General features: G+C 53.6%; 3 protein-coding genes across 3 annotated transcripts; all 3 read left to right on the forward strand.

Moving 5' to 3' along the window:
* Positions 1-14,826: 14,826 nt before the first annotated feature.
* Positions 14,827-15,222, forward strand: IUM83_04399 (uncharacterized protein; the record flags this gene model as incomplete). Its single annotated transcript, XM_067928478.1, has 1 exon — positions 14,827-15,222. The coding sequence occupies one exon, from the start codon at positions 14,827-14,829 to the stop codon at positions 15,220-15,222; it is 396 nt and encodes a 131-aa protein (XP_067792787.1).
* Positions 15,223-19,272: 4,050 nt separating this feature from the next.
* On the forward strand, positions 19,273-20,247 carry IUM83_04400 (putative secreted RxLR effector protein; the record flags this gene model as incomplete). The annotated part of the gene is made up of 1 exon (XM_067928479.1): positions 19,273-20,247. The coding sequence occupies one exon, from the start codon at positions 19,273-19,275 to the stop codon at positions 20,245-20,247; it is 975 nt and encodes a 324-aa protein (XP_067792735.1).
* Positions 20,248-23,511: 3,264 nt separating this feature from the next.
* Positions 23,512-24,618, forward strand: IUM83_04401 (Eukaryotic/viral aspartic protease; the record flags this gene model as incomplete). Its single annotated transcript, XM_067928480.1, has 1 exon — positions 23,512-24,618. One exon carries the CDS (start codon positions 23,512-23,514, stop codon positions 24,616-24,618), a length of 1,107 nt encoding a protein of 368 aa, XP_067792831.1.
* Between the last annotated feature and the right edge of the window lie 690 nt (positions 24,619-25,308).

Below are 25,308 nucleotides of genomic sequence, written 5' to 3' on the forward strand. Positions count from 1 at the left end.
TTTACCAAATCCTAATGCGTGAGAGCGATATCCCCCTCACGGCCGTGAGCACGCCAAGAGGCATGCTCTGGGAATGGCTAGTAATGCCACAGGGGCTCAAGAATGCCCCTGCGACTTTCAACAGGTGCGTGACGCATTTGTTGCGCTCGGTGCGCGACTTCGCACCGAGTTACTTCGATGATGTGTTCATCCACAGCCGGGCTGTGGACGGGAAGACCGACATTGAGATGTACAGGGTGCATCTCCGGAAGCTACTTGAGCTTATGCGAAAGCATAAGCTCTACGCGAACCTGAAGAAGTGTATCTTCGGGGCGAGCGAGATACCCGTCCTCGGGTGTCTCGTAGGGAAGAATGGTGTTCGCCCTGACCTGGAAAAGGTCAGAGTGATCAATGAATGGCCAACGCCTTCAAGGGTCAAGGAACTGAGACAGTTCCTTGGCTTGGCCACGTACTTACGCAAATACGTGGAGGACTATGCGGGCAAGATCCGCCCGCTGTCACAGCTTCTTAAGAAAGAAGCTGTGTGGAATTGGACACCCGATTGCCAAAAGGCATTCGATGCAATCAAGCGGGGCTTGACTGAGGCGCCGATCTTGGCTGTGGCTGACCAAGATCGCCCATTTCACGTAGTGTGTGACGCATCCGGATGCAGCACGATCACGAGGGCCGTGATCGTGTCGTCTACTACCAATCGCGTCGGCTGAAGCCAGCTGAGCGCAACTATCCGGTGCATGACAAGGAACTCCTTGCCATGAAGTATGCACTCGCAAAGTTCCGAGTGTACTTGCTTGGGAGTAGACCATTTGTGGTCTACACCGACCATGCTTCACTGCGTACCGCAGTGAAGTCGCCACACATTTCACAAAGAATGGCGAGATGGCTCTCATTCTTTGCGGAGTATAACTTCCGGGTCGAATACAAACCCGGAAGATTGAACGTGGTGGCCGATGCGTTATCACGTCGGCCGGACTATGCAGAAGCTGTTGACGTCAATGCCATTGACGCGATGCGATCGAGCAAACCCACATCATCTCTGTTGGATGATGTGAAGGCCGCGTACGCGCACGACGCGGACGCGAAGCTCTTGCTGGCCTATGGCACAGCGCCTTCTGACAAGTCCCGTCAGAAGCTGCCCAAACACCTTCGAGCGCGTGCACACCGCTTTCGTGTGCACGACGGACTGCTACTCTACAACGCAGTCGACGACAACGCGGATCGCGTTGTCGTGCCAAATGACCATGACCAGCGACTCAGGATCATGTACGAGTATCATGATGCCTCGACTGCGGGACATCTCGGACGTGAGAAGACTTACGTCCTTCTCACGCACGACTTCTACTGGCACCACCAGTATAAGTGGGTGCGCAAGTACATCCGTGCTTGCGAGGTATGCCAACGCGTGAAGCCTGCGCCATTCGCGCAGGCTCCACTGCAATCACTACCGACTCCGTCGGAGTGTTGGAAGTCCATGTCTTTGGACTTCATCTTTGGTCTTCCCCCGGATAGCGGAGGGAACACCGGTGTTGTGGTCTTTGTAGACTGTTTCAGCAAGATGGTACATCTTGCTGCGGTGCCAGCAGAGGTGACCGCGAAGCAGACGGCCCGTCTGCTCGTCGACATGGTGTTCAAACACCATGGCATGCCGACCGACATCGTGTCGGACAGAGACCCGCGCTTCACAGCGCACCTGTGGCAAGAAGTGTTTACACTTCTTGGGAGCCAGCTTTCCATGTCGACTGCGGATCATCCGCAGACGGACGGTCAAACCGAGCACGTGAATCGCGTGCTCGTCGATATGTTGAAGAGCTACGCTCACTCGTTCCACTACTGGAGCGAGTGCTTACCGATGGCAGAGTTTGCCATCAATAACTCAGTGCATGCCTCGACCGGGCATACACCGTTCTACGTGAATGCCATGCGGCATCCACGTCTACCGAGTTTACTCGGAGTGAGGGCTCCCACTTTAACTGGGGGAGGATCTACGACTGCAATACAGCAGCCGCAGAAAACCGCTGACACTTGCACAGTGTCAGCTACAACAATGGACAAACCACATGAGTCTGCGCAGGGCGCAGACTCCCCCAACAACATGGCCAACGACCACGGGTCTGCGCAGGGCGCAGACACCGCAAAGAACCACGCAGAGGCCGGGCCTCTAGTGGAGAGCGAGCTGAATGACTTCAGCTCGGATGCAATCAGTTTCATCACCAAAAGACAAGCCGTGATTCGGTTTGTCCAAGACACTATAGCAGCTTCTGTTGATCAACAGAAGCTGAACGCAGACAATGCGGGCAGAGGCAACACAAATGAATTTAAAGTTGGTTCATTAGTTTTGTTAGCTACACAAAACCTGCCTAGACATGCAGTTTCGGATTTCGGAGCAAGCAAGCTTGCTCCGCGCTTCATCGGGCCGTTCACTGTGTTGGCACGGCACGGCAACGCATACACGCTAGACATACCATCTAGCATGCGCCTCCATCCGACCTTTTACGTCGGACGGCTGAAGCCATACCTGCAGCACGAGCCATCTAGCTCGGCTGACCCGAAGCCTCGGCTCCTGCCGAGGCAGAAGCGGAGGACTTGGCCTCGGCGACGAGCAACCTCTCCTCCAGCGCGCGGACGCGCTGGAGCAACCCCTTCATCTGGGTCCCCAGCTCGACCTGGATATTCGAGGCGGTCTGCGAGACCGCCGCGACTTGGGCCTTCTCGTTCGCCAGCTCCTGTTTCAGGGCGGCGAACTCAGCGCCCTGCAGACGCTCCACGACGGTCACCCGGTCGTGGAGAGGCGCATACTGATCAGCCCGGGGCTGATCATAGCCGGGGCGTGTTCCCACCCCCGCCACCGCCGATCCGTGACGCCCGCGGCTCAACCCGCTGGATTGTTGAGCGGATTGTTGACCATAGTATCCCGAAAACGAACCCTCAAGGGGCTCGTTTTCGTATTCGTTGGAGAGGATTTCCTCCCCATCGAGATACATGGGAGCCGCGGAACGTCTTGCTGGAGGACGTTCCGGAAATGGTGAGGGCGTACGAAGAGCAGTACGCGCTGGCGCAGCGGAAGTAACACGAGCGCTGCGATCATCGCTAGCGCCCGAACCCTCACGTGCTAAGAACTTAGCACGGAGCTCTTTGAGACTCTCGGGCACACGGAACGACGTGTACCCGTTCAGGTCGCGGTCGCTCAAGCGGACCGCGCCTGGAAAGCACTTCGTGCACTGAAAGCCCTCGGGCACAGCGCACGGCACATTTGCCTCCTCAGCAGCAACATGAAGTTGCTCCAGCTTTCCACGCTTCGAGTACGTCTCGAAGCGATCACGCGCTTGCTTAATCCGATCACGGTAAGCACTCGGCCTCTTGTTGAAGTTCTCAACAAAGGCGTTCCACCTTTGACAAAGTGCCTGCCATTCGGGCACTTTGCTGCGAGAAGAGGTCTTCTTGCTATGAAACCATCGGAGCTCATGAAAGAGTCCGATGTAGTAATCGCGCCTTTGATGCGTTTCCGCATCAAAGTGCAGCTCGGCAACCACGGCGTCATCTTTGATGGCGCTGCATGCGTACAGCTGCACCTCATTCGGAGGTACCGAGTTCCCATACCGGTCCAAGATCTCGGACGCGGACGGCATCCACAGATCGCGCACCGCAGGCGCAGCGCGCGGAGAGCCTTGAGCTTTGACATCACGCGCTGCAGCAGCAGCAGCGCGCGGAGTACTGAGAGCCCCAGCTGAAGCGAGTGGGGTATCACTCTCAGAACGCGAACGCTTCGAACTCGAAGCGTCCGATTCGTCCCCTTCACGCGGGCGAACGTTCTTGGCGTGAGGGTCGAGCGATTCGCTCGACACTGAGTCTTTACGCTTTGAGGGCGAGTCCTCCTCGCCCTCCATGTCTTCATCGTCGTCGTCGAAGTCGACGACGTCGCCGTACTTCGCCTTCTGGCGTTCGAAGTAGTCGTCGATGGAGAGATGACTCCCCACCGACTTTGCAGACTTCTTCTGAGGCGCGCTCATCGTTGAATGAGCGCGGGTTTCTTCTCCAAATGCGGAGAATTGACGAATGGTCAATTCCAAAAGATTGACGTGCGGAGACCCCGCGCGTCTAACCTTAAGGGGGGATGGTGTAACGGGGTTACACGTACAAGTGGCTGCAAGCCACTTGTGAATTTAACAGATAGGTTATCTGTTAAACGTTTTGGATACTTCCTCACATTGGTGTAAGACACATCGATGGATACATTGAAGTGGACCACCACAGTGAGTGGTCCACACATACCCAAAGATCCTATTGGTAGAAAGCAGCATCTTTCTACCAATCAGAGACATGCATATTAGCGGGGCTCTGACAGCCAGCCGCTGTCAACCCTTTCACAGATGATAAACAGTTTTTAGCAGATTTTAGAGGAAGATCAATTTACAAACAATACAGTTCTCATTTTACCTTAAACTAGCTACTTGGAGTCTTGTCTAAGTTAACTTATATTTGTGTATTCAAATATAATTAACCTAAGTAATTACTAAGTACTTACGCTTCCTCATACACGTTGCGCAACGTGTAAGCTAAAGTAGTGAGTCAAGTTAGACCCGCTACATCCATGGGAGGGTAGAACGATATTCATGGCAGAACTTCCATCATAAAGTGGTTCATCACGGGTGCAACGTCACAGCTAAATGACCGATAAAATGACCGATAAAATGCGGGCGATGGTTTCGTCAAAGGATTACATTGATAAACTGAATCGCACTTCCAAAACAGACATGAAATTGTGTACTTATGAAGTGTGTACTGCTGAATGCCTACTCCGCCTAAGCATCTTCGAATATCTGCCTGTACACAATGCTGTCAGTGTATGCACCGTCGTCTTCCTCCAGCTCCGGATACTCGATCAAAACCTTGAACTTGGACCTCGATGTAACTCGCGACAGCGCCACATAGAGCTGTCCGTGGGAGAAACAGGGTGTCGCCAGATACAAACCTAGGTTCTGGACGCTTTGGCCTTGGGCTTTGTTGATGGTCATGGCGAACGCTGGTACGACTGGACACTGCTCACGTCGCAAGCGGGAGGGGAACTCGCGCGCGTCCCCATCGCTGACGAAGACGATCCTTGGAATTAGAACATTTTGGCCTAGGCGCTCGCCAGTCATGATGGTAGCATGAATGACGTGGGGCTTGAGCTGGACAACCCGTAGTCGCGTTCCGTGGCAGAGGCCCAAATCGGGGTTCAGGTTTCTCATCATCATAATTGGGGCGCCTTCCTTCAGTGTAAGCTTGTGTGGAGGAATACCGTTGACAGTCACCGAATGCAACACCTCCGGCTCGAAGAAGTTTCCTTCGTTGTCGTTGTCCACTGAATCCACCGATAGATACTCGTGGGCCTCCCCGGAGAATCGTTCCGAGACAGCTCGGTTGATGCGGTGCACCACGGCGTTGGTAGTCGTCAGGATGGTCCTGTTGGCGAAGTACTCGTCCGTCGCAACCTCGGGATCGTTGACGTCGGCGTACATCTTATCAATAATGTTCTTCAAACCCCTTGGAACAGCTCCAGGTGCGATTTCTTCGTCTTCAATGTCGTCTCCTTCTTCGTAGATGTTGTCGATCAGCATATCTCGAGGAATCTTCACATAGTCCCTCTCCAGGGACCTGTTGACATCGTGCCTACCCTCTCCCACTTGTAGGAGGAACTCCGAGAAAGCCAGGAGCTCTGCGGCGCTGCTGTCGTTACTTGCTGATTGTACACGCATGTTTTCCGTGAGATGCAGCTGCCTGAAGCGTCGCCATAGCGTAGATGACTTAAGACACGCGTCGATGATCTCTGCTGGTGTGCCGCGCACTACCACCGGCAAAATCTGGCGGAAGTCACCCGAAAGGACAAATACTTTTCCTCCAAAAGGCTCCTGGTCGTTACCCATGATGTCACGCAAAGACCTGTCGACCGCTTCGAAGGCGTGCCTGTGAGTCATTGGAGCTTCGTCCCAGATAACCAAACTGGCCCTCTCAATCAACATCTTGAGGCGCGATTGTTTGTAAATCGCACACGTCGACTTGTCGTTCAGCTTGAGATGTATCTTGAACGTTGAATGCGCTGTGCGCCCACCCATGAGCAACAGCGAAGCAATTCCACTCGAAGCCACAGCAATCGCGATCTTCCCGGACAGTCGCACCTTCGCCAGGATATGCCGCAGCAGAGTTGACTTTCCTGTACCTCCCGGGCCCGTCAATAAAGAATAGCTTGTTGCCTTGAACTGGCGCTTCGGCCGCCGGGATGATTTCGTCGTAAATAGCCCGTTGGCCGTTGTTCAGCTGACCTTCTTGGTCCACAATGGCTTGAAGGGTAGAGTGCTGGTACCCTTCCAGTTCGCGGGGAATGAGGTTGTTCCGCAGCAGTGAATCCAGCACCAGCCGCGGGTATTCATGCAGCTGAGGGAGGTCAAAGTCCGCCACTACGTAGCCACTGATTTGGAGCAGGTCGTTAAGGTCCTTGAGTGTGTGAAACCTGGTCGTGTCTTCCTTCTCCTGTCCTTCCAAGCCCCGGTATGTGTACGCGAAGTCTTCAGAAAGAACCTCGTAGAATCGATTCCACAGTACGCGAACCTCCGAAACTTGAGAATAAACAATGATAGTCGCGAAGAGCTGGCGGAGTTGGTACGGCATCTTGAAGGCAGCAGCTTCTTCCATACATGCGATCCACTCTGCGTCGTCTTCAAGATAGTGCGGCCTGGCGGTTCGACGCATACGTAACACCAACCACTGTCCGAAGCTTGGTAAATGACTGGGGTCCCTTGCGGTGGCACAGCAGTCCACGCATGTAGAACCGCTCCATGTCCCGAGGGGTCACATGAACCATCCGCCCAAGCGCCGCTTGGTATTGTTTGCGACGAACCCATTTCTTTGCCTTGTCATCCCATCGGAACAGCTTCGGAATATCTTGGTACACCATGGTCTTTGCCACTTGGTTCTCCGGGGCCTCACTCGCACACAGTTCGAAGAAACGAGTCAACATCGTGTGGCGACCGCGAGTGAGAACTCGATCCGGGTTGTCGCTCGAACGGAAGGTCACGAATTGCTCGTTCTCCAGGTGGATAGTCAGTTGTACGATGGAGTGCGTCTTGCCTTGAACAAAGAAGTCGAGAAGCCGCATACATGCCTCTATCGGAGATATATATCTTGCGTTCAGGTACCGAATAACCTCGTTGGTATCCAGCATTGCTCCATTCGACTCCCCACCCACCGTTTCCACAGTGATTACAGCCTTGTCGGACCCCTTGTAGACGTACTTGTAGAGGTATTTGACTGCTGTGAGGGCCGTACAGACCTCCACGTTGATATGGCAGTTGTACTTCTGTGAAAGGTAGGGGTTGTATGGAACCACCCACTGGTTAATGGTGGCGTTGTCGTACTCCCTTCCCTTGAACTTGAGTGCTCCTGGAGGCCGGCGGCGACGTCTGCAGACCGGAAACCCGGTCACGTTTCCTTGGGTAACCTCTACCAACGGCTTCGGGTATCCCTACGTGCGCTTCCCATCCTTCATGCAGGGGCTGGAGGGGTTTCCCACGCCACATGGACCATGCATAATGCATGTGATGATGGTCTCGTACAGCTGGGGGTTGATCTCGGTGTCGGGAAGCTCCGCAGAGCACAGCTTGTCGATCATTTGTCGTGTACGGGGATTGTCTTCGTCGGCGAGAATGATAAGAATGTGTGCGTGTGGGAGGCCCCTCTTCTGGAACTCCACTACGTAGATCCTCGCCAGAGCACGTCCCAGAACGCCTTCATCCAAGTCTTTCAGCATCGCCGCGAGTTTCTGCTGCCAAACGCGGGCTACAATGTCCGGGCGGTCTTGTGCGCTTTGGTTTGGCTCCGGTATCTTTTTCTAGATCTCCTCCCACGTAGGATTGCACGTCATAGTAACGAAGACGTCCGGTTTTCCGTACTCTCTCACGATAGCCATGGAATCTTGGTAAGACTTGTACATGGCCCGCGGACTGACCCAATGCGTAGCTGGTAGAACGATGCGCTTGCCGATTTGGTCGAGAAAGTGTTCCGAGCGACGTTGCGGTTCATCTGGGTGCTGTAACTCCCCCGTTTCGCGGTTGTATTCAGTCAGTAGGGCTTCTCCCTCGCGCAGAACCACCGTGTTTTCACTTAGAAGCGCGTCTTGAACCCCGCTATACTAATCAACCCGTAGTTCAGCTTGATGGGATGCCACCCAACGCAGTTGCTCTTGGTCGCACTTGGCTCGTTGATCTACGCAGTACTGCTGGAATATTCGTCCACCTTGGTACAGTACCGACTCGTCCCCGACTTTCTAGAATAACCGGTAGGCTACGTGCTCGCGGAGGGACATTTCACACTTCTTTCTGCGCACCACGTTGTTCGCATACACGTCTGTGTAGGTCCAACCCAGTTCTCCATGCGGAAGAAGTAGGGGGTACTGCAACGGGTCATACACGGATTGCGTCTCGAAGAGGCGCAGCAGCGAGTGATATTTTGCACACAGAAGGATGTCGCGCGGGCTGTCCAAGTTTCCGTCCTCGATAAGAGTTGCCCCAACTTCTGAAACCCTGGGTAGGTTGTGGGTTCGTGGGTTCGACCTCTTTTCGTGTGGTCAGAACACCATATCAACCACCTCCTTTCCCGCTTCCTGGTCGGCGCGCAGCTTCTCCGCGAAGTTGAGATATTGTTGCGCGAACGGATTGCACTCCTCCATCATTTGCGCGATCTCCAGCAGCGTTCCAGAATCGAGGTCAGCGAAGATACCTCGGCGACGCTCCGCTCGATGTTGCATGTCTGGATCGACGATGTAGATCTGGGCAAACTTGGGGGGCATGGGCTCGTTTGTGAACGTATCGATACGCGGAAGTAGAGAGATCAGGTAGTGCCCCATGGCTCCTTGAATACGATACGTGTATACGCCACGTTGTCCAGCAACGCTCTCGTCTTGGTTCACGTCCCTGAAGTTAGAGCGGTTGCTACAGGAAGCCCCAATCGACGTGAAGGCAAACACTTGGTTGTAGGCTCGGATGCGGCGCCGAAACGCGGTGTCCGTGTACAACTGGTGCAGTCGCGGAGGCGCGGTTCGTAGTGGAGGTAACCGCACCGCTCCCTCCAAACAACAGCCTTTCTTGGATTCTACAGGCCATTTCCACGCGTTGCAATGAGGACAGACCGTAGTCGGAGGCAGTCTGTGGCGGCCATTGACGATGATGTCGCCGCTGAGCATAGAGACTCTGAAATCCTCCTGGTACGGCAGGGCGTGACCTCTGCGAAGCGTGCTATGCCGTATACGCTCTTGCCGCCGCTGTTCCTCCCTCGCCTCCTCCTCTTGAGCAACGCGAATCGTGGCTTGACACTCCCTATTAGCTGCTCGCTCTGCTTCTGCTTCCTCTTGTGTCAGATTAGCCCGACGTTCTTCCTGTCGAACGCGGTCGCGTTCCTGACGTTCTTCATGTTCATCAGGAGTTTCTTGCTCGCGGCGTTGGGCATGTTGGACACGATTTGTATCTTGCGCGATCTCCCGTTGTTGCTCGGTTTGGTTAGCTCTTCTAGCGGCCTGTAGTAAACGGTTTTGTTCGCGCGCTGAGGTCCATTCGGCCTCGGGGACTGACGCTCGACGTGCGTGTTGACGTGCTGCATCTCTACGTCTCTGACACTCGCGCTGGGATCCCATCATATTAGCCCTTCTAATTCGGGCTCTCTCTCGGTCGCGAGCTGGAGTGCGCTCCTTTTGAGAAGCCGACACTGTTGCGCGCCTCCTACGTGCTGCCTCCTACGGGGTCGGGCCACGAACTTGCTCCGTTGTGCTGGTATCCGCCGCTACGCCTGTTGAAGCAACAGACGCCGACGCCGGGACCGAAGGCTGTTCTCTGCGGGCTGGTGGAGGCTCAACAGACGTATTCCCGACCGCAACGTGACTCTCGCCCGCCGTGACAGTAGTGGCTGTGGCTGTCACGTTAAGCGCTTGAAATTCCTTGTTTAAGTTGTGGCGCTTAGCCCTCCGACGTCCTTGGCGGCGCTTCTTAGCGGCAGGCTCCTCTGGGCCAGCGGGAGTTGTGTTGATACGATCATTGTCCCGCATGGCCTGCTCGATCTCCTCCCGCGTCCTTTTCCTTTTGACTCGACCCATTGTTGCCTACGCACACGCAACAGAGTCACAGGGCGCGTTAGACATCAAGTCTAGGAACACCGTCGCTGTTTCCTGGGTCCTATACACGCGCCCCGCCGCGGACACAGAAGCGCAAATAGGTGCGTCCACCTAGAGCGCCGGTCCCATACACGACCACTGGCCCGGAGATGAGGCAAGTCACCCGGCTTCGCCGAGATCTGCTCCATTTACCCCGGATTGGTATGAGATTTCCCACGCCGCTGGCGGGCGGACGTAGGCACCTCAGGGTCGCGGCTCCCAAGAGCGGTCGTTGCGGCAAGGGCACGCGCAATCATACGTCGGTGGCGGGTGCCAGCTGCGGTCTTTCTTATCATCTTAAAATGGGTATTGCTACCCACTTTAGAGAAAGTAACGTGGAGAGCTGCAGTACCCAAATGCCATTCCCTACGGTAATTAGACCCGGGGTGCAGGTAAGTGAGCAATGTTGCAGATTCGGGACGGCCTGCCTGGCATCTGTGCACTAACGGGGGAGTCTCGACTACATGGCCGTGTCGTGGAACCCACTGCAACTCCCCCGTGGCCCCACCGGAGTAGGCACCAGGCCGCCCTTAATCCCACACTATAATACCTCGACTGCCCTGAAGGTACCAGTTATCTCAACAGGCGGAACTCCCGAAACCGACACTTCTATTACAGTTAGGAAACGATGTAGCTAAGAGTACCTTAGTCCCTGTGCGGCGCTCGCGTCCTGTGTGGCTCGCAGCGGCGCTTTCCTTGCTCCGCCACGCGCGGAATTCAAAAAAGGAAATGTGAATGCTGAGGTAAAATCGGCCAATCACAGCGCGGTATAATTATCACGCATGGCTATGCGTTGTGATTTCGGGCAAAGATAAGGCAGTCCGGAAGATGGTGGGATGCCATAGGGAAGGTTGCTAATGCATTAATGCAGGGCGGTAGGACGATGCTCTACGACAGGCTAAAGCCCAGAGAACGGACGGACTGACGGACAGGCTGACAGGATACTCTGTTAGTTGTAGGGGACTAGCCGACGCCTTGTCCGCCATGAGTGAAGCGAAATCGGCGGTGCAAACGAGGAGCTCACTTGTCGAGGGCTTCCCATTGTACGTGTACCCTCCCGAAAAGCCTGGCCTAAACATCAGGTCCGACCCGTATAGGCAATACACCATTCGAAGTCAAATTATTGTACCCCGTCAATCTTCAAGTTTTAATTATTTCCCAGGCTTAAAGTTTTGGGCACTTTTGGGTACTTCGGGCATTCTATTGGGCACGAATAAACCGACGCCGGCGTTCCAGCGCATGCACCTGATGGACACAGCGGTGCGCCTGTCAAAATTAGGTAGTGTGTGAAGAGAAAGTGCAAAACGACTGATCCTATTTTTTTTCTTCAAAATACCTAATTCCGGACATGCCTGAAACCAACCTAGCTCGCGAGCAAAAAGAAGTACTGCAGCGACTGGAGTTGGCCTTCCATTGCATAGTTGGTTAAAACTGTTCTCTGCGGGTTCTTGACTTGTTTCAAGACGCTGAACCCACTCTCAACTGAGTGAGTGCCGGGCGTTATCGCCGCCACTTCAGCGACGAATGTGAACAGTAACCTGTAATTGCCCTCACAGTCCACATCAGACCACGCGTTAAGAAAAGAAGATCGATGAACACTGTCAACGCGGTGATGAAAAGAAGTGTCGACCTTGTATCACTCGATCATATCATGTCTCTGCTTCCAAATGTCACTACTTGCTGTCGGACCATACGCAGCGGTCAACCGAGCCTTGTGCGTCTCAATGAGATTGCGAAACTGGAGATCGTTGCAATTCATCACATCTTTTGGCGTTTCTGGCACGCGATCAGTAGTTTCCTGGTCAATCTCGATTCTGATGCGGCTGTTGCAGAGGGGTGATTCTAGTTTGCACAAGGGCAGTGTTGACACAGCGGTTTGCACCAGTGATTTTAGGCTGTGGTGCGGTCTGTTGGTCTCCACGAGCACCCATCTTAGACCCTCTCCTTGATCCTTTTGTCTTCCCCATTCGTGCTAGGAGGTGGAGAGCGCCGAAAGGTGGAATGCACAGGCAGCGACGCGAATAGACTGATCTAGTTGAACGCGTCGCTAGGAGTGCACGTAGCTAAGACAATTCACTTGAATAAAGTATACCACCTGCATGCCTAATTTGGATTTTTGAGCCATTTGTATCGAAGTACACCTTTTCCAGGCCAAATTCACCAAGAACAAGGTCAAATTCACAAAGAACATAACCAAATTCACTGAAGCCCAAATCAAATGCACAAAGTGCAAGGCCAAATGCGCTTAAGCAAGTACAGTAGACCTTCCAAATAAAATACCCTGACAAATACGCGATTGACAGTACTTGCTTCTTGCTGCAACCAACTGGCATGTCCTCGAGCGCCGCCACCTTGACGTGGAATCTGAGCGTGTGGCGGTAGCATGACGCACAAAGCTGCGCGGTCGCAACGCGGGGGAAGAGCGTCTCGAGCGAGCGTGTAGTGGTTGTAGGGAAACGGCATGGCGCTCACGAAGAAGGTTGCAAAGTGAGCAAAGGCCAGCGTGCGTGAGATTCCCTGGTCGCACGAGGCGAGCGAACCCAAGGATAAATCAGGCAGCTCAGCTGTTGGTGGAATCTAGGAGGGACAAGCAGGGTTGGTGGAAGTAAAGGAGTGCCGTCGAGCTCAACGTGGTTGCTGTGGCGCGCAGTGGCGCGAACCCTTACGGCTGGATCACCTACTAAACATAATAAAAGTCGGCACATTCTATATAGTAGGATTGTGCACTTGAACTTGCACATTGTGCATTTGCGTTGGGTTTCAGTGCATTTGCTTTTGTTCTTGGTGAACTTGGCCTGGAAAAGGAGTACTATGTAGTACCTAATCAGACTTTCCCAAAATGCCTAATCGAGGTCAAATTAGGTAGGTAGGTATTTCTGCCTAATTTTGAGAGGCCTGCTGATATCGCCCGTGATCGCGGAAAGTAGAGCTACAAGGACAGCACCGAAGGATAATACCTAGCCAGACAGGAGACTGGGTCAACGTGTTCAGCAACTGCCATGGACTATGCGGCTGCTAGCTAGTGTCTTGACGTATTAAAGTGCAGTGGCTGCACGTGCGTAGGCCGGAGGGATGCACGACTAGGGCCATGAACTCAGCTGCGGCACAGGGACACCTGGAGGTGGTTCAGCGGCTAGACAAGAACCAAGGGGAAGGATGCAAGACACTGGAGATGGATGGTGCTGCAGTGGAGGTCGCCTGGGAGTCGTGAAGTGGATGTACGCGAACCGATCGGAGAGGATACACCACGAGAGCCATGCACGGTGCCGCGGTTGGCGGCTACCTCGAAGTGAAGTGATTGCACGACATCCGCGCCGAGGGCTGCACCACAGCTGTCATGGACAACGCAGCAGCTCGAGGTCATCTAGAGATCGTCAAGTGGTTGCGTGACAGCTACGCATGGGAACGCACCACTGATGCGATGGATAACGCAGCCGCTACGGGCAAGCTGGACGGACGTGGTTCAGTGGCTTCAACACCACCGCTCCGAAGGCAGCACAACCCGTGCCATGGATGAAGCGATGAAAAGAGACCATTGCGAAGCTGTCCAGTGGCTGCAAGAGCACTGAATCGAAGGGTGCACTAGTGCCGCTGTGGATTCAACAGCGACGTACCGATTTTGAATTTGAATTTTTGCTTCACGGCGCACCGCGTGGTGCACCGCATATTCGACAGCTTATAATATAAGCTATATTATACACTGCCTGATCCATTACCTTTGGTGGTGGGCAACAACGAACGGCCAAACTGAAATAAGACAAAACCGATTTACTGGTTTATAGGAATTAATGCAATAGAAATCGTGCACCGGCTGTTACTGCTTGGATCAGAGTACTCGCAGAACCTGGCGGTATTCACCCACGCCTTGGGGGTTTAAGTGTAGGTTGCCCCCGTCTCCTTGTAGTCGTCGTGGTTCTTGAAGGGTCTAGGCTCCTTGGCCTTGCCCACGACGTACAGGGACAACTTCTCGCTGTCGTCAGCGTTGTGCCCACGCACACCATCGATGGCGATGGGCACTACTTACCCAAACACCTACTTCATAAGTTCATACGGGTTATTATAATATACCGGTGTCGAATACGCTGTGCACCACTGTACTGTGTGTGTACCGTAATACGTTGGCAACTTGATTACAGTATGCGCGGTCACTTCCGACACGGGGGTACGGCAATAACCCTTGCTATATTTATACAGAACCTAAAATTAAATTATAGAGACCATTTTGCGCGGGAAAATGATACGCCCCGAGGGCCTCTTCACCCAGTGCTTGCTGCTGCTGGCACTCACTTTGGAACAAGCCTCGCAAGCGAAGCAGCAATGGGCCGGTGGCTCAAAATTGGCCACAAGAGAGCCATTATACGGATGGCTGAGGCATGCCCGGCCATGACGCAGTCCGAGCTGGCAGCCTGGGTGAGGAAGAAGTTCAAGCTGCGCGCCAAGCCTGCTCGGAACACGATCTGCGACATCATGAAGAACGCGAAGTAGATCATGAGCGCTACGTACGGCGACGACGCCCAGCTCAAACCTACGCAAGTCTCCTCTCCCCAACTAGAAAAGCAGCTTGCAACGCCTCCTCCAATGATGCGGGCGACCTCGCCCTGACTAATGTGACCCTGAAGCTTCTCCCGCCCAACACAACTGCCTTTCTCCAGCCCATGGACGCGGGTATAATAGCGTCGTTCAAGGCTGCGTACAAGAAAAAGCAACTCCACTGGGTCTACAACAAGCTGCGCGACCCCGACGCCATCAAGCACGATCCGTACGCAATCGATCAGCTCCAAGCTATGCGGTGGAGCGAAGAGGTCTGGCGTGAAATAACGGGGAAGGAGACGATCAAGAACTGCTTCCGCCACACTGGCATTTGCTACTTGGGCCCCAAGGACACCCCAGTTGACACTGATGGGTGCAGCTACGAAGACGACGTAGAGGTAGGCGATGTAATTCTTCGACTCTCGTATAGATTCCTTAAATCAAATTACCTGCAACATTTCATTTCGCTCTGGAAGATTATTCGTGTACCCATGTGTCGGAAGTGGGCGCGGTGTCTGTAGGTACGTTGGTGCTGTGTAATACATGTACGCTGTTATGAACTTACAGCAGAAGAGCGAGACGTACAGTTGAAGATCACCATACGATGAAAGAACAGTTGAAGATCATCATACGATGAAAGAACATGTTTATTGTTTGACTGTTAAAATCCAGCAGGTAGCGAACAAGCTGGAGCTAGAGACGCGTTCTCACTGCGTGCCATATCCATCTCCAGCTGCGTAGCGAACACGCTCTAAGTGGACCGGTTAAGTTCTACCGGTTAAACCTTTGTTCTCCCCTATGGCATACAGCAGTGATATAGCCAATCAGGGCCCGCGCGGGAAGGACCTCGGTGCACCCTTTGTTGTCACACACAGGCCTCGAACTGTATGTTTCGGAGCTCATTTATGCCATCCGATGGCTCACACGCAGCGCCGTCGTAAGGCGAAGACGCACACTGTTTCATCCTTCCCCGCGTCACAAAGGTCTTCATTTTGTTGCCTACAATGATAACGAGAAGACTGTCAACCCCCTCTGTCGTGAGCTGTCAGCGGCTAAATTGGACGAAGTGCTCAGTGCAGGATGTCTAGATACCGGTAAGGCGGTAGGTGCTTTCAGCCTGGACGGTGATTTTGACGATATGTTTTGGGCTGTAGCAGAGCCTAACATTCAATACCAGGTAGACTCTATTCGATTCCTCCCTGCATTCAATCATACGGTTCCGATAGACAGGACATCAAATATCTGGTCTATGTTGGTACACTAAAGTGTATGTACGCACATGTGCTTAACAGGCGATCCAGCTAAGAGGGGGACTTTTTTGGGGGAAACTAAAAAAAAAAATAAATGCGGAAATTGTCCTATTGCAATGAAATTTTAGTCGGAACATAACTAGAATTTCTAATGACGAATGAATCAAGCCCGGCTTTCGTAGCTGCACTGGTTGTGCCATGGCAAGGCATGCAACCAACATGCCGATACTAGCGCTGTTTGAAGCATTTGTAGGGATTTGGAGGTATGAGACATTTGATAGTGGTACAGACGCGATGCGTTGCAGGCAGTGTGGATAAAGCCGCGGCTTTATTTTCGGCTTTTCGGCTTTATCGATTTTTTAGCCGATCGGCTTTATAATTCAGCCGCGGCTGTATTGGTGGGGCAAGTGGCGGCCAATATCCGGACATTACCGGACAAATCGTACCTAGTTGGGCTTGCGAATATAGCGCTGACGTTTGTCGGAGCTGGCCGTGGAAACTCCAGCCGTCGAAACACTATCACTGACATCATCCCCCCCGATGTCGGGTCCTCGCCACATTGGGCCTGGGGATAGGCCGCAGGGCACTGCGCATCAATGCTTCGTGAAGAGTAACACATTCAAAGGGAGGAGGGGCAACCTTGCGCAGTGTGACTGCCTCAAGGTAGTACTCACAACGCTTGAGGTGGCTCACATAGTTGGTATCTCGCCCTATGACGATCTTGGGCGCGGGTGCAGGATCAGATCTTTGTTCATCGCCGTAAGCTGCATGACAATGCTTGCACCAAAGCTGGAGCCTGTCGCCCTTCTTCGGTAAGCCCGTCTCAATGAACTGCTGCCGCTCGTAGCCCTGGAGGCGCCCCATCGTGCCAGGGTAGGCTTGTTGTATGAGTAGGCTGGCTGTATACTGATTTGGACGGGAAGGGGGGGGGGGGGGGGGGTGTTGTGGTGCTCACCTGAGCAGGAACTTTCCGAAACACAAACCCCACACAAATTAGCCGAGTATACAAGTGGGTATAGCCTTTCGTATACCGTTGTATAGCCAATCTCGCGGAGTTATCTTCGGCTTTATAGGGCCGGCTCTATTCGGCTTTTTGAGTTTGCTTGCGGCTTTATCTAGCAAATCGCGACAGAGCCCTGGACGAAATAAAGCCTCAAGGGTGCGGCTTTATCCACACACAAATCCCCCCGGGGGATTTCTCAGTGGTGCAGAATTCCAAATGGAGGGGGGACGAGAAGACTCTGGTGGCGGAATCTATCCGCTCATTACCTGAGCCACAGAGACCGAGTGCGAAGACCGAAGGCGGTGCTTACTGCGCGCTCCCTGCCGAACTGCGCGATGGACAAATTGTTCTCACCCTCCCACGAGCCCACCGCCGTCTTGCCGTCCTTGTGGAGACGAAGCTACACATTGTGGAGAGATGGGGACACATTGTGGAGAGATGGGGCAATACATACAACTCTACCTCCTCGTATTCCGAATTTAGACATGCATCGCATTCACACCAAGGGCAATCAGGCGGAGGCGCTATTTTCAAGCGCTCATGCTAAAATGTGAGCTGCGTTCAAGTGGAAAAAAAACAGCATATTTATAGGTTTGAAATATCGATCTATCTGATGATGCTAGTTTCACGACCTGAAAATAAAGACCGCAATTACTTGGCTCGACGATTTTCCCCATTTTGGGCCCTTTTTTCCCTCTTCTTAACTGGATCGCCTGTTAATAACTGTACACTTACTAAGCCAGGGCCTTACATATTATGTGATCCCCCCTCTCGCATCTTTGTGCTTGGAACAATACAATACCGTAATAATCGGGTCCAGTGCGACAAACGGTTTGAGTGCGACACCGGCAGACGTAGGGGTGACAACCCCTCCCCTCCTAAAAAAATATTAAGAAAAAAGACTTGAAAAAAAACTTGCGTTGAACGTCTATTGATCGTTATCTTCCTCCTCGTCTGTGATGGTCATCTCTGGTAGTGGTTTTAGAGGCCTCAGCCCCCTGTACACGAGCATCATCAGCAAAATGTAAAAAAACGAGTATCGAGCATGACTTCCGAGAGACCGCACCGTCAGCTTCGTCTTGTTATTGTTCTTCGGCCTCTTCTTCATTTTCTTTTGTGACTGCGATGGCGCGAGGGAGGTACCGCAACCAACCGTGCGGGACGGGCGTCATCCGAGCGAACTCTTTGAAAAACCTTACGAGGTTTTTTGCTTCACTTGATTATGACTGGGAAACTGTGTCGCACTGGGCCCGAATATTACGGTAGTGACAGTGGTTCGCATCAGTGTGGATAAAGCCGCACCCTTGAGGCTTTATTTCGTCCAGGGCTCTGTCGCGATTTGCTAGATAAAGCCGCAAGCAAACTCAAAAAGCCGAATAGAGCCGGCCCTATAAAGCCGAAGATAACTCCGCGAGATTGGCTATACAACGGTATACGAAAGGCTATACCCACTTGTATACTCGGCTAATTTGTGTGGGGTTTGTGTTTCGGAAAGTTCCTGCTCAGGTGAGCACCACAACACCCCCCCCCCCCCTTCCCGTCCAAATCAGTATACAGCCAGCCTACTCATACAACAAGCCTACCCTGGCACGATGGGGCGCCTCCAGGGCTACGAGCGGCAGCAGTTCATTGAGACGGGCTTACCGAAGAAGGGCGACAGGCTCCAGCTTTGGTGCAAGCATTGTCATGCAGCTTACGGCGATGAACAAAGATCTGATCCTGCACCCGCGCCCAAGATCGTCATAGGGCGAGATACCAACTATGTGAGCCACCTCAAGCGTTGTGAGTACTACCTTGAGGCAGTCACACTGCGCAAGGTTGCCCCTCCTCCCTTTGAATGTGTTACTCTTCACGAAGCATTGATGCGCAGTGCCCTGCGGCCTATCCCCAGGCCCAATGTGGCGAGGACCCGACATCGGGGGGATGATGTCAGTGATAGTGTTTCGACGGCTGGAGTTTCCACGGCCAGCTCCGACAAACGTCAGCGCTATATTCGCAAGCCCAACTAGGTACGATTTGTCCGGTAATGTCCGGATATTGGCCGCCACTTGCCCCACCAATACAGCCGCGGCTGAATTATAAAGCCGATCGGCTAAAAAATCGATAAAGCCGAAAAGCCGAAAATAAAGCCGCGGCTTTATCCACACTGTTCGCATGGGTTTCGCTTATGGGGCCCTATCCAAGGATAACATACGGGATTCCGCCAGGAGAGCTGTCCAGCATTGCCTTCATGTGACTGACCCACCTGGCAAGGGTTATTCGGATTTTTGCTCTCTACGCGTCATACGCTCGGGCTACCAGTATCCAGACTAATCGCGATGCGCCTTCTCAGCGTCGCCGTACTAGCTGCTACCGCCCTCGTGGCGATTGCCGAGGGCACACCAACGAGTGTCGCGAAGATGGCTGCACCGAACCTCCCGGCTTTGGTTCGCTCGTTCACTGCTGCCCAGCACGACGCTCCCATCAAGAGAATGCTACGGACTAACAACCCGTACGAGGTCGATGAAAAAGAAGAAGAACGCGCTTTTGGCAACGGCTTCCTGAGCACGTTCAAGTCATGGTCGTCTAAAATCAAGTTGAATTCGGACCTTCGCGGCATGTTGAAGAATCAACAGACCGCGGACAAAGCGCTTGTATTTCTGAAGCTCGACGGCGGTGTGGATGATATCCTGTCGAACCCGAATCTGAAGTACCTGGCCAAGTACATTTCCATGTACAGCAAAAAGTTCCCTGACACTGGGGTGACCATGGCTGGGACGCTCGTAAAGCGATACGGCGATGATGCGGTGGCGGCAATGCTTGTAGCAGGCCAAAGGTCTCTCAATACAAAGGACATTGCCGAAAACCTGCAAGGCGAGCTGTTTCGTCTTTGGCACCACGCTGGGAAGTCTTACAGCGACGTTTTCCGGTTGCTCAAGCTCGAAGAAGCTAACAACCCCCTGAAGGGAGATGTTTATCAGGCTTGGCAGAGCTATTTTACTGTTTACAACAATCACGCTCCACTCCAAAACCAAATTAAGGAGTTAAACGTTTTGACCGACATATATGGTGAGCGAGGTTTTGCAGCACTGCTCCAGAAAGTAAAGTGGGATGAAGACCCAATGCATACTGCCATGACCTTCCAGCGCGAGCTGTTCGACTCCTGGGTATCGAAGAAGGTGAGCCCAAAGAAGCTCTTCGAGAAAATCTTTAAGCTAGAACCTAAGGATGTTACTCGCTCGGACAAGGGCATTCTCAGCGAGTACACAGATTGGTGGAATGCCGCGATCGCAAGAAGTGCGCTCGAGCACTGATTGCGCAAGTGTGCGGAAAACACTAGAAGATCGAGCATTTATTATGCTTTGGAAGCAGGATGCGTCCATCATAGCCTCCTCGTAGAGTTTTGAAGATACATCAATCAAACGAGCGCATTGGTTATAAGCAAAAGAAGGCGCAGCAGCGCGAAAGGTGCTATGTCTGACGAGGGGGCGGAAGAAGCAAAATATCTACTCATCAGCGATTTATTTGAGCTTGAACGGCCCAATTAGTTCATTACGTGCGCCGAAAGTCTTAAATATGCCTCGACATAGGTCATATTGGCATATTCCGTGGACAATTAGAATAGAACTAGGGCGTGAGCTAAAACTTCTTGACCGCAGCCTGTACTGCGCAGGCCCCTTTAGGGTATCGTCATGTGCTTCTTGCAAGGCTGCACGAGCAAGCTATTTGAGAGAATTGATTGCCACAAAGCTCTTGCACAGCCTTGTTCAAAAAAATCGCCAAGCACCTGAAAAACGTCGCCCTAGGATTTCCCTGAGTTGTGCCAAAGAGGAAACGCTCGCCCTGCAGCTTTTCCGCGAGGGTCTTCGTATTTGGAGTCTTCATCCCCGCTTCTTGGATCCCCAGCATTCTCTCCGTATTTCTTGGTAAGCATCCCAGCCACGGCCACGTGACTTTGTTTGAATTTCACTACCAAAAATATTATTAGAAAGTATCTTAGGCAACCAAAAGCGGTCGCGCTCGGCTTCGACTTCTCCTCCTACGGTTCCATGGACGTCGGAGTCCTTCGTGGCGCTGGCCCAATCGTGGGTCAACGTCGTGTGCAGGCAGCATCGAGTCGCTCACGCCGGCGTCCTCCTGTCCCAGCTGCGAGAGATATTCCCGAAAGGAGGACGATCTGTTAGGGTCCTGGATGCACCAGGGCTACAGCGGAAAACTGCGACTCCCCAGCAAATCGGTGGACGTCCACACACTGCGGCAGCAGTAAGAGATCATATGGCCTAGTGCGGCGGACTTCCGCGCCATTCTGACGGATCTATGGCCAAATGAGCCCGTCACGGACTTCGACGTGCTACCGTCCCGGGAACACCAGAAACTGTTGAATCGAGCTGCAATTGCATTCCAGGAGAGGACGGGCGGAGCTTCGACTACCTGGATGTGTGGAACCTCTTGACGCACCATGAGGACTATGACAACTGGGGACGGTGCTGAAACCTTTGGTGCTTGAGAGGGGGTTATTGGTCCACTGCCTGCTAAAGATGTTATAGAGACGACTCGACTGCAGAATCATTCTAGTGGGCAACGAGACCAAGTTTTGGGATACGAAGAGATGCAGATTCCTTGCCCTGCAGTTGAATCGGATGAGGAGGATGTCGCAGGCCAAGATTTCCTATACAGTACGTTGAGCTCGGCGAACATGTACCCGGTTTACGCGAAAGTTACCCGATGGTTACAGAGTGTGGGACACACAGGAGTTGTGGGGTCCACATATCAACCTAAATCAGTAGGAACATTTTATAGCCAATGGATATGCAAGAGACTAGGGCTCACTATGCTAGATAGTGAGCGTCATACATTTACACCAAGACAAAGAGAAATACATTCACCTTTGGATTTACACTTAAGGGTCTTGTGTTGACTCTTGGAGTCCGTAAGGTGTACGGACTCGTACGTCGTTCTGGTATCAGAACGACCGCTATCCCTAGCTAAGACTCTGTGAGTCTAACCCGTCTTCCTCTGACGCAAAGCTACGGCAGCCCCGCTGCAGAACAATATGCCCCGGAGGGTGGAGCAGTATGTAGATGCTGTGGAGGAGGAGGAGAGGATAGCGTGGTAGAAGCTGATCCGCAAGGACGCTCTGAGGTGGATAATATGGAGAGAGGGAATTTAAACTACGACGATAAAGGTCGTTGGGGCGGAAGCTATTTTGAAGAAATGAGGACGAGCACAGTGGTCACACCACCGTACTCCAGTAGACCATGGCGCGTTAGAGGGAAGCAAGCGGTGAAACGAACTCGATTGATGCAGACTGCGCGAGTAGTTGAAGCTACCCGTGGAATATGGGGTAGAGCGACCTCCAAGGTGAAGGCAACCCGCAGTGTGGCGCCGCATCGCTGGCCCGTCGAAGGTGAAGGGAGGTGACGCGGTCCAATATGCTGATTTCAGGGAAAGGAGCAGCGGCTCAGATCTGAGTTGAGCCTGGTCGACGGATGTCAACGGGTGGAATGAGCGCCTGTCTCTGGCACCCCGATCCAGTGGACTTTGGATCAGGGTCTACCCGATCCACGACCCCGGTCTAGAAATCGTGAATCAGGTTGAAGGTCAGAGGCACGACAGACGAAGGGTTAGGCATGGAACCGAAGCTTAGCAAATCTCACAGTAGACAGTCGACAGCATAGGATAGGATAAGGCTCAGTCCCGAATTTTCTTTGTAGCATGCAACCAGATATCCTCACTCGCGTCTCGAAGACCTCAAAGTGCCGGCGGTGCCGTAAAGAAAACCCGGCCCCCGAGCGCTCGCTGGTTTTGGGTGCTCACCCACTCAGACCTCTGCCCAAAAGGAGGGACACGTTAAAGGATACCGTCGAACAGCGCCACGATAAACGCGCGCCCGGCGAAGAAACGTGCTGGCACGATAATCGCCGCACACCAACTGCGTTGGGGATATACTGACGCATACCAAGGGAAGCCTGCCTCGTCCAGGAAACGTCGGGTACGATAACCGCCGCACGTCCCAAGGACGCAACGTCAACAAGGGAACGCTTTTGGCGCTACAGCTTGATCGGCTGCCCAAGCCACGCCTGAGATACCCTAATCAAGAACCGGGGAAAGTGCCTGACGCGACTGCTATTCGGACGCGTTGGGTTTGTGTAAGGACTACTTTGCGCAAAACGGCGAAGGGGCTACTCCACAATGGTGCCGCGACACGGGAGTACTACTCCGGAAACGGAACAAGCGGTGGTGATCAAGCAAGGGCCAGGAGCGGGTGTCTTGTCGGTTGCCAGCCTAGCGAGCACGAAGAAGGACCTGCCGCGTCGTGGAGCTCTGAAGGAATCTTCACAACAGGCGATGGAGCCAGCGATAAAAAGGAAGCCTACGAAGAACAGTTTGCCGTTCCCGCTGTGGCTACCCCCGCGGAAGCCACCAAGGGCTCTGACGCTAGTCAAATTCCTACTGGTATGAAGCCTGCAAAGGCCGAATACCGGTAATCATCCACCGCCAAGGTGGCCGCAAAGCGCAAGACCACGAAGAAAAAGAAGCTGCGCGCGCCAGGTTCGGCGGGTGAGTCGCCGTCCAAGCTGGGAGGCAAGGACGCGGAACACCAGTACACACCGAGGGAGATGGAGTACGCGTTGAGTCGTACCGAGCTGTTCCGATTGCTGGAACGCGATCCGATTTTGCGCTTCGTCAAGCCCATGTTGTTGAGCAACCTCACCGACCCAATTCAAGCGCCAGCGGTCGCGAGTCTCACCAGTGTACGACGTGATGCGCAGACGCTCTTCGAGATCCTCAGAGAGTTAGGCTTCGTACTGGGTGCTTTCGAGATGGAGAAAGTGTACGACTGGGACCTCGCATCCTGGGTAAGCGTGATCCAGGCCATTCTGGGTCCCTTGGCGACCCTCGTCGGCGTTGTCGAGCGCAAGTCCGCTCTGACTCAGGCCAGACCTGCGCCGAACCCGACCATGACACCGTCGCCTCGATACCCATCGAATGAGGACTCGGTTAGCAGCGTCGAATCTCTCAAGCGGATGTCGATGGAACGCCCGCCTCGCGTACTGCAGCTCCCGGCTGAGCCCATGCGCGTCGAGACTCCGGCTGCCCCGGAGGGAGCGTTCCCCAGGGCGCTGGAAGATGCGATCGTCCGGCTAATGCAGTCGCCCCTGATGAAGTTGACAGCAGCGCAACTGTCAGTCACTTCTCGTGCGTCCGCGCGAGTGACCGCCCCCCAGCACCAACACCACCCGGAACGCCCTACCCCGGCGCCCATCTCTCAACCGCAACCGGTAGATGACGTGGACATGAAGTCCGTGAGCTCGCAGTTTACGACGCGATCCAAGCATCACCGGGACGAAGAAGACCCAAACGACCTGTTCGATCTGGAGGACGGCACGCCAGGAACGGCCGCCGCGATCTCCACCGCGACTGCCGGTACTGGCTTGGCTCGCGTGCGTCTCTCCACATCGTCCGAGCTGAAGGAATTCCAAGGACGCGACTCGAGCGACGAGAAGGCCCGAGCTTGGCTCAAACGCCTGAAGTCAGCGGCCCGACGCGACGCCATGGCCGGCGAAGAAGTGCGCGCCCTGTTAAGCGACTTGATGAACGGGGCCGCCCGTCAGTGGTATCTCCAACTGACCGAGAAAGTCCGCAAGACATGGCCCGACCTGATGGAGCAGTTCCGCATCTAATGCTGCGGCAAGGGCGCCTCGAAGGCGAGCCGCTATTACCATGCGTCGAAGCGCGCGGACGAGACGCCCCTGGAGTACTTTAACCGTATCAACGTTGCCGACCCACGTACCCACATCCCTTACACAGATGTCACGGCTGAGGAGAAACGTGAGCACGTGGAGTTGTTCATCAATGCCCTTGGGCACCATGACGAAGCATTCGCCTCACGGTTGATGCTGATGGAGGTTCCCGACTCCGTCGCGCTAGAGAAGAAGTTGCGCGCCCGCCAGCGCGGACTCGCACACCAGAAATAGACCCTCTTGTGGAGAGGCGGGTGAGCGCCTTTTGCCGCCCAGGTGTATAGCACGATGCCACGGGGCCGCCCGCCCGGAGAATTACTCCTCCTTACGGATTTTCCCAATGGGGTCAGACTCCGATAGCAGCACTAGGTGCTCCCAACGGAGGTGGCGTGTGACCTTGTGAATCCCTGTAGGTATCGTTTATCTTCGATAGAACGAACTTCACCTGATGAGTTGTCTTCACAATGATAAGGTCTTGGGTGTAGAGCGCTTACGTTACTTCAAACGTAGGTCTCCACGACTGGGGTTGAGATCACAAGCAGATCCTTCCAGCCAAACCTTCAAAATCAGAGAGTTAATATGCAAATATACAAATATACAGCCGCTACTTATTCTTTGGGGGGCCCTTGA

Source organism: Phytophthora cinnamomi, assembly GCF_018691715.1.
Source record: "Phytophthora cinnamomi strain GKB4 chromosome Unknown Contig33, whole genome shotgun sequence".
Taxonomy (NCBI): Eukaryota; Oomycota; class Peronosporomycetes; order Peronosporales; family Peronosporaceae; genus Phytophthora; species Phytophthora cinnamomi.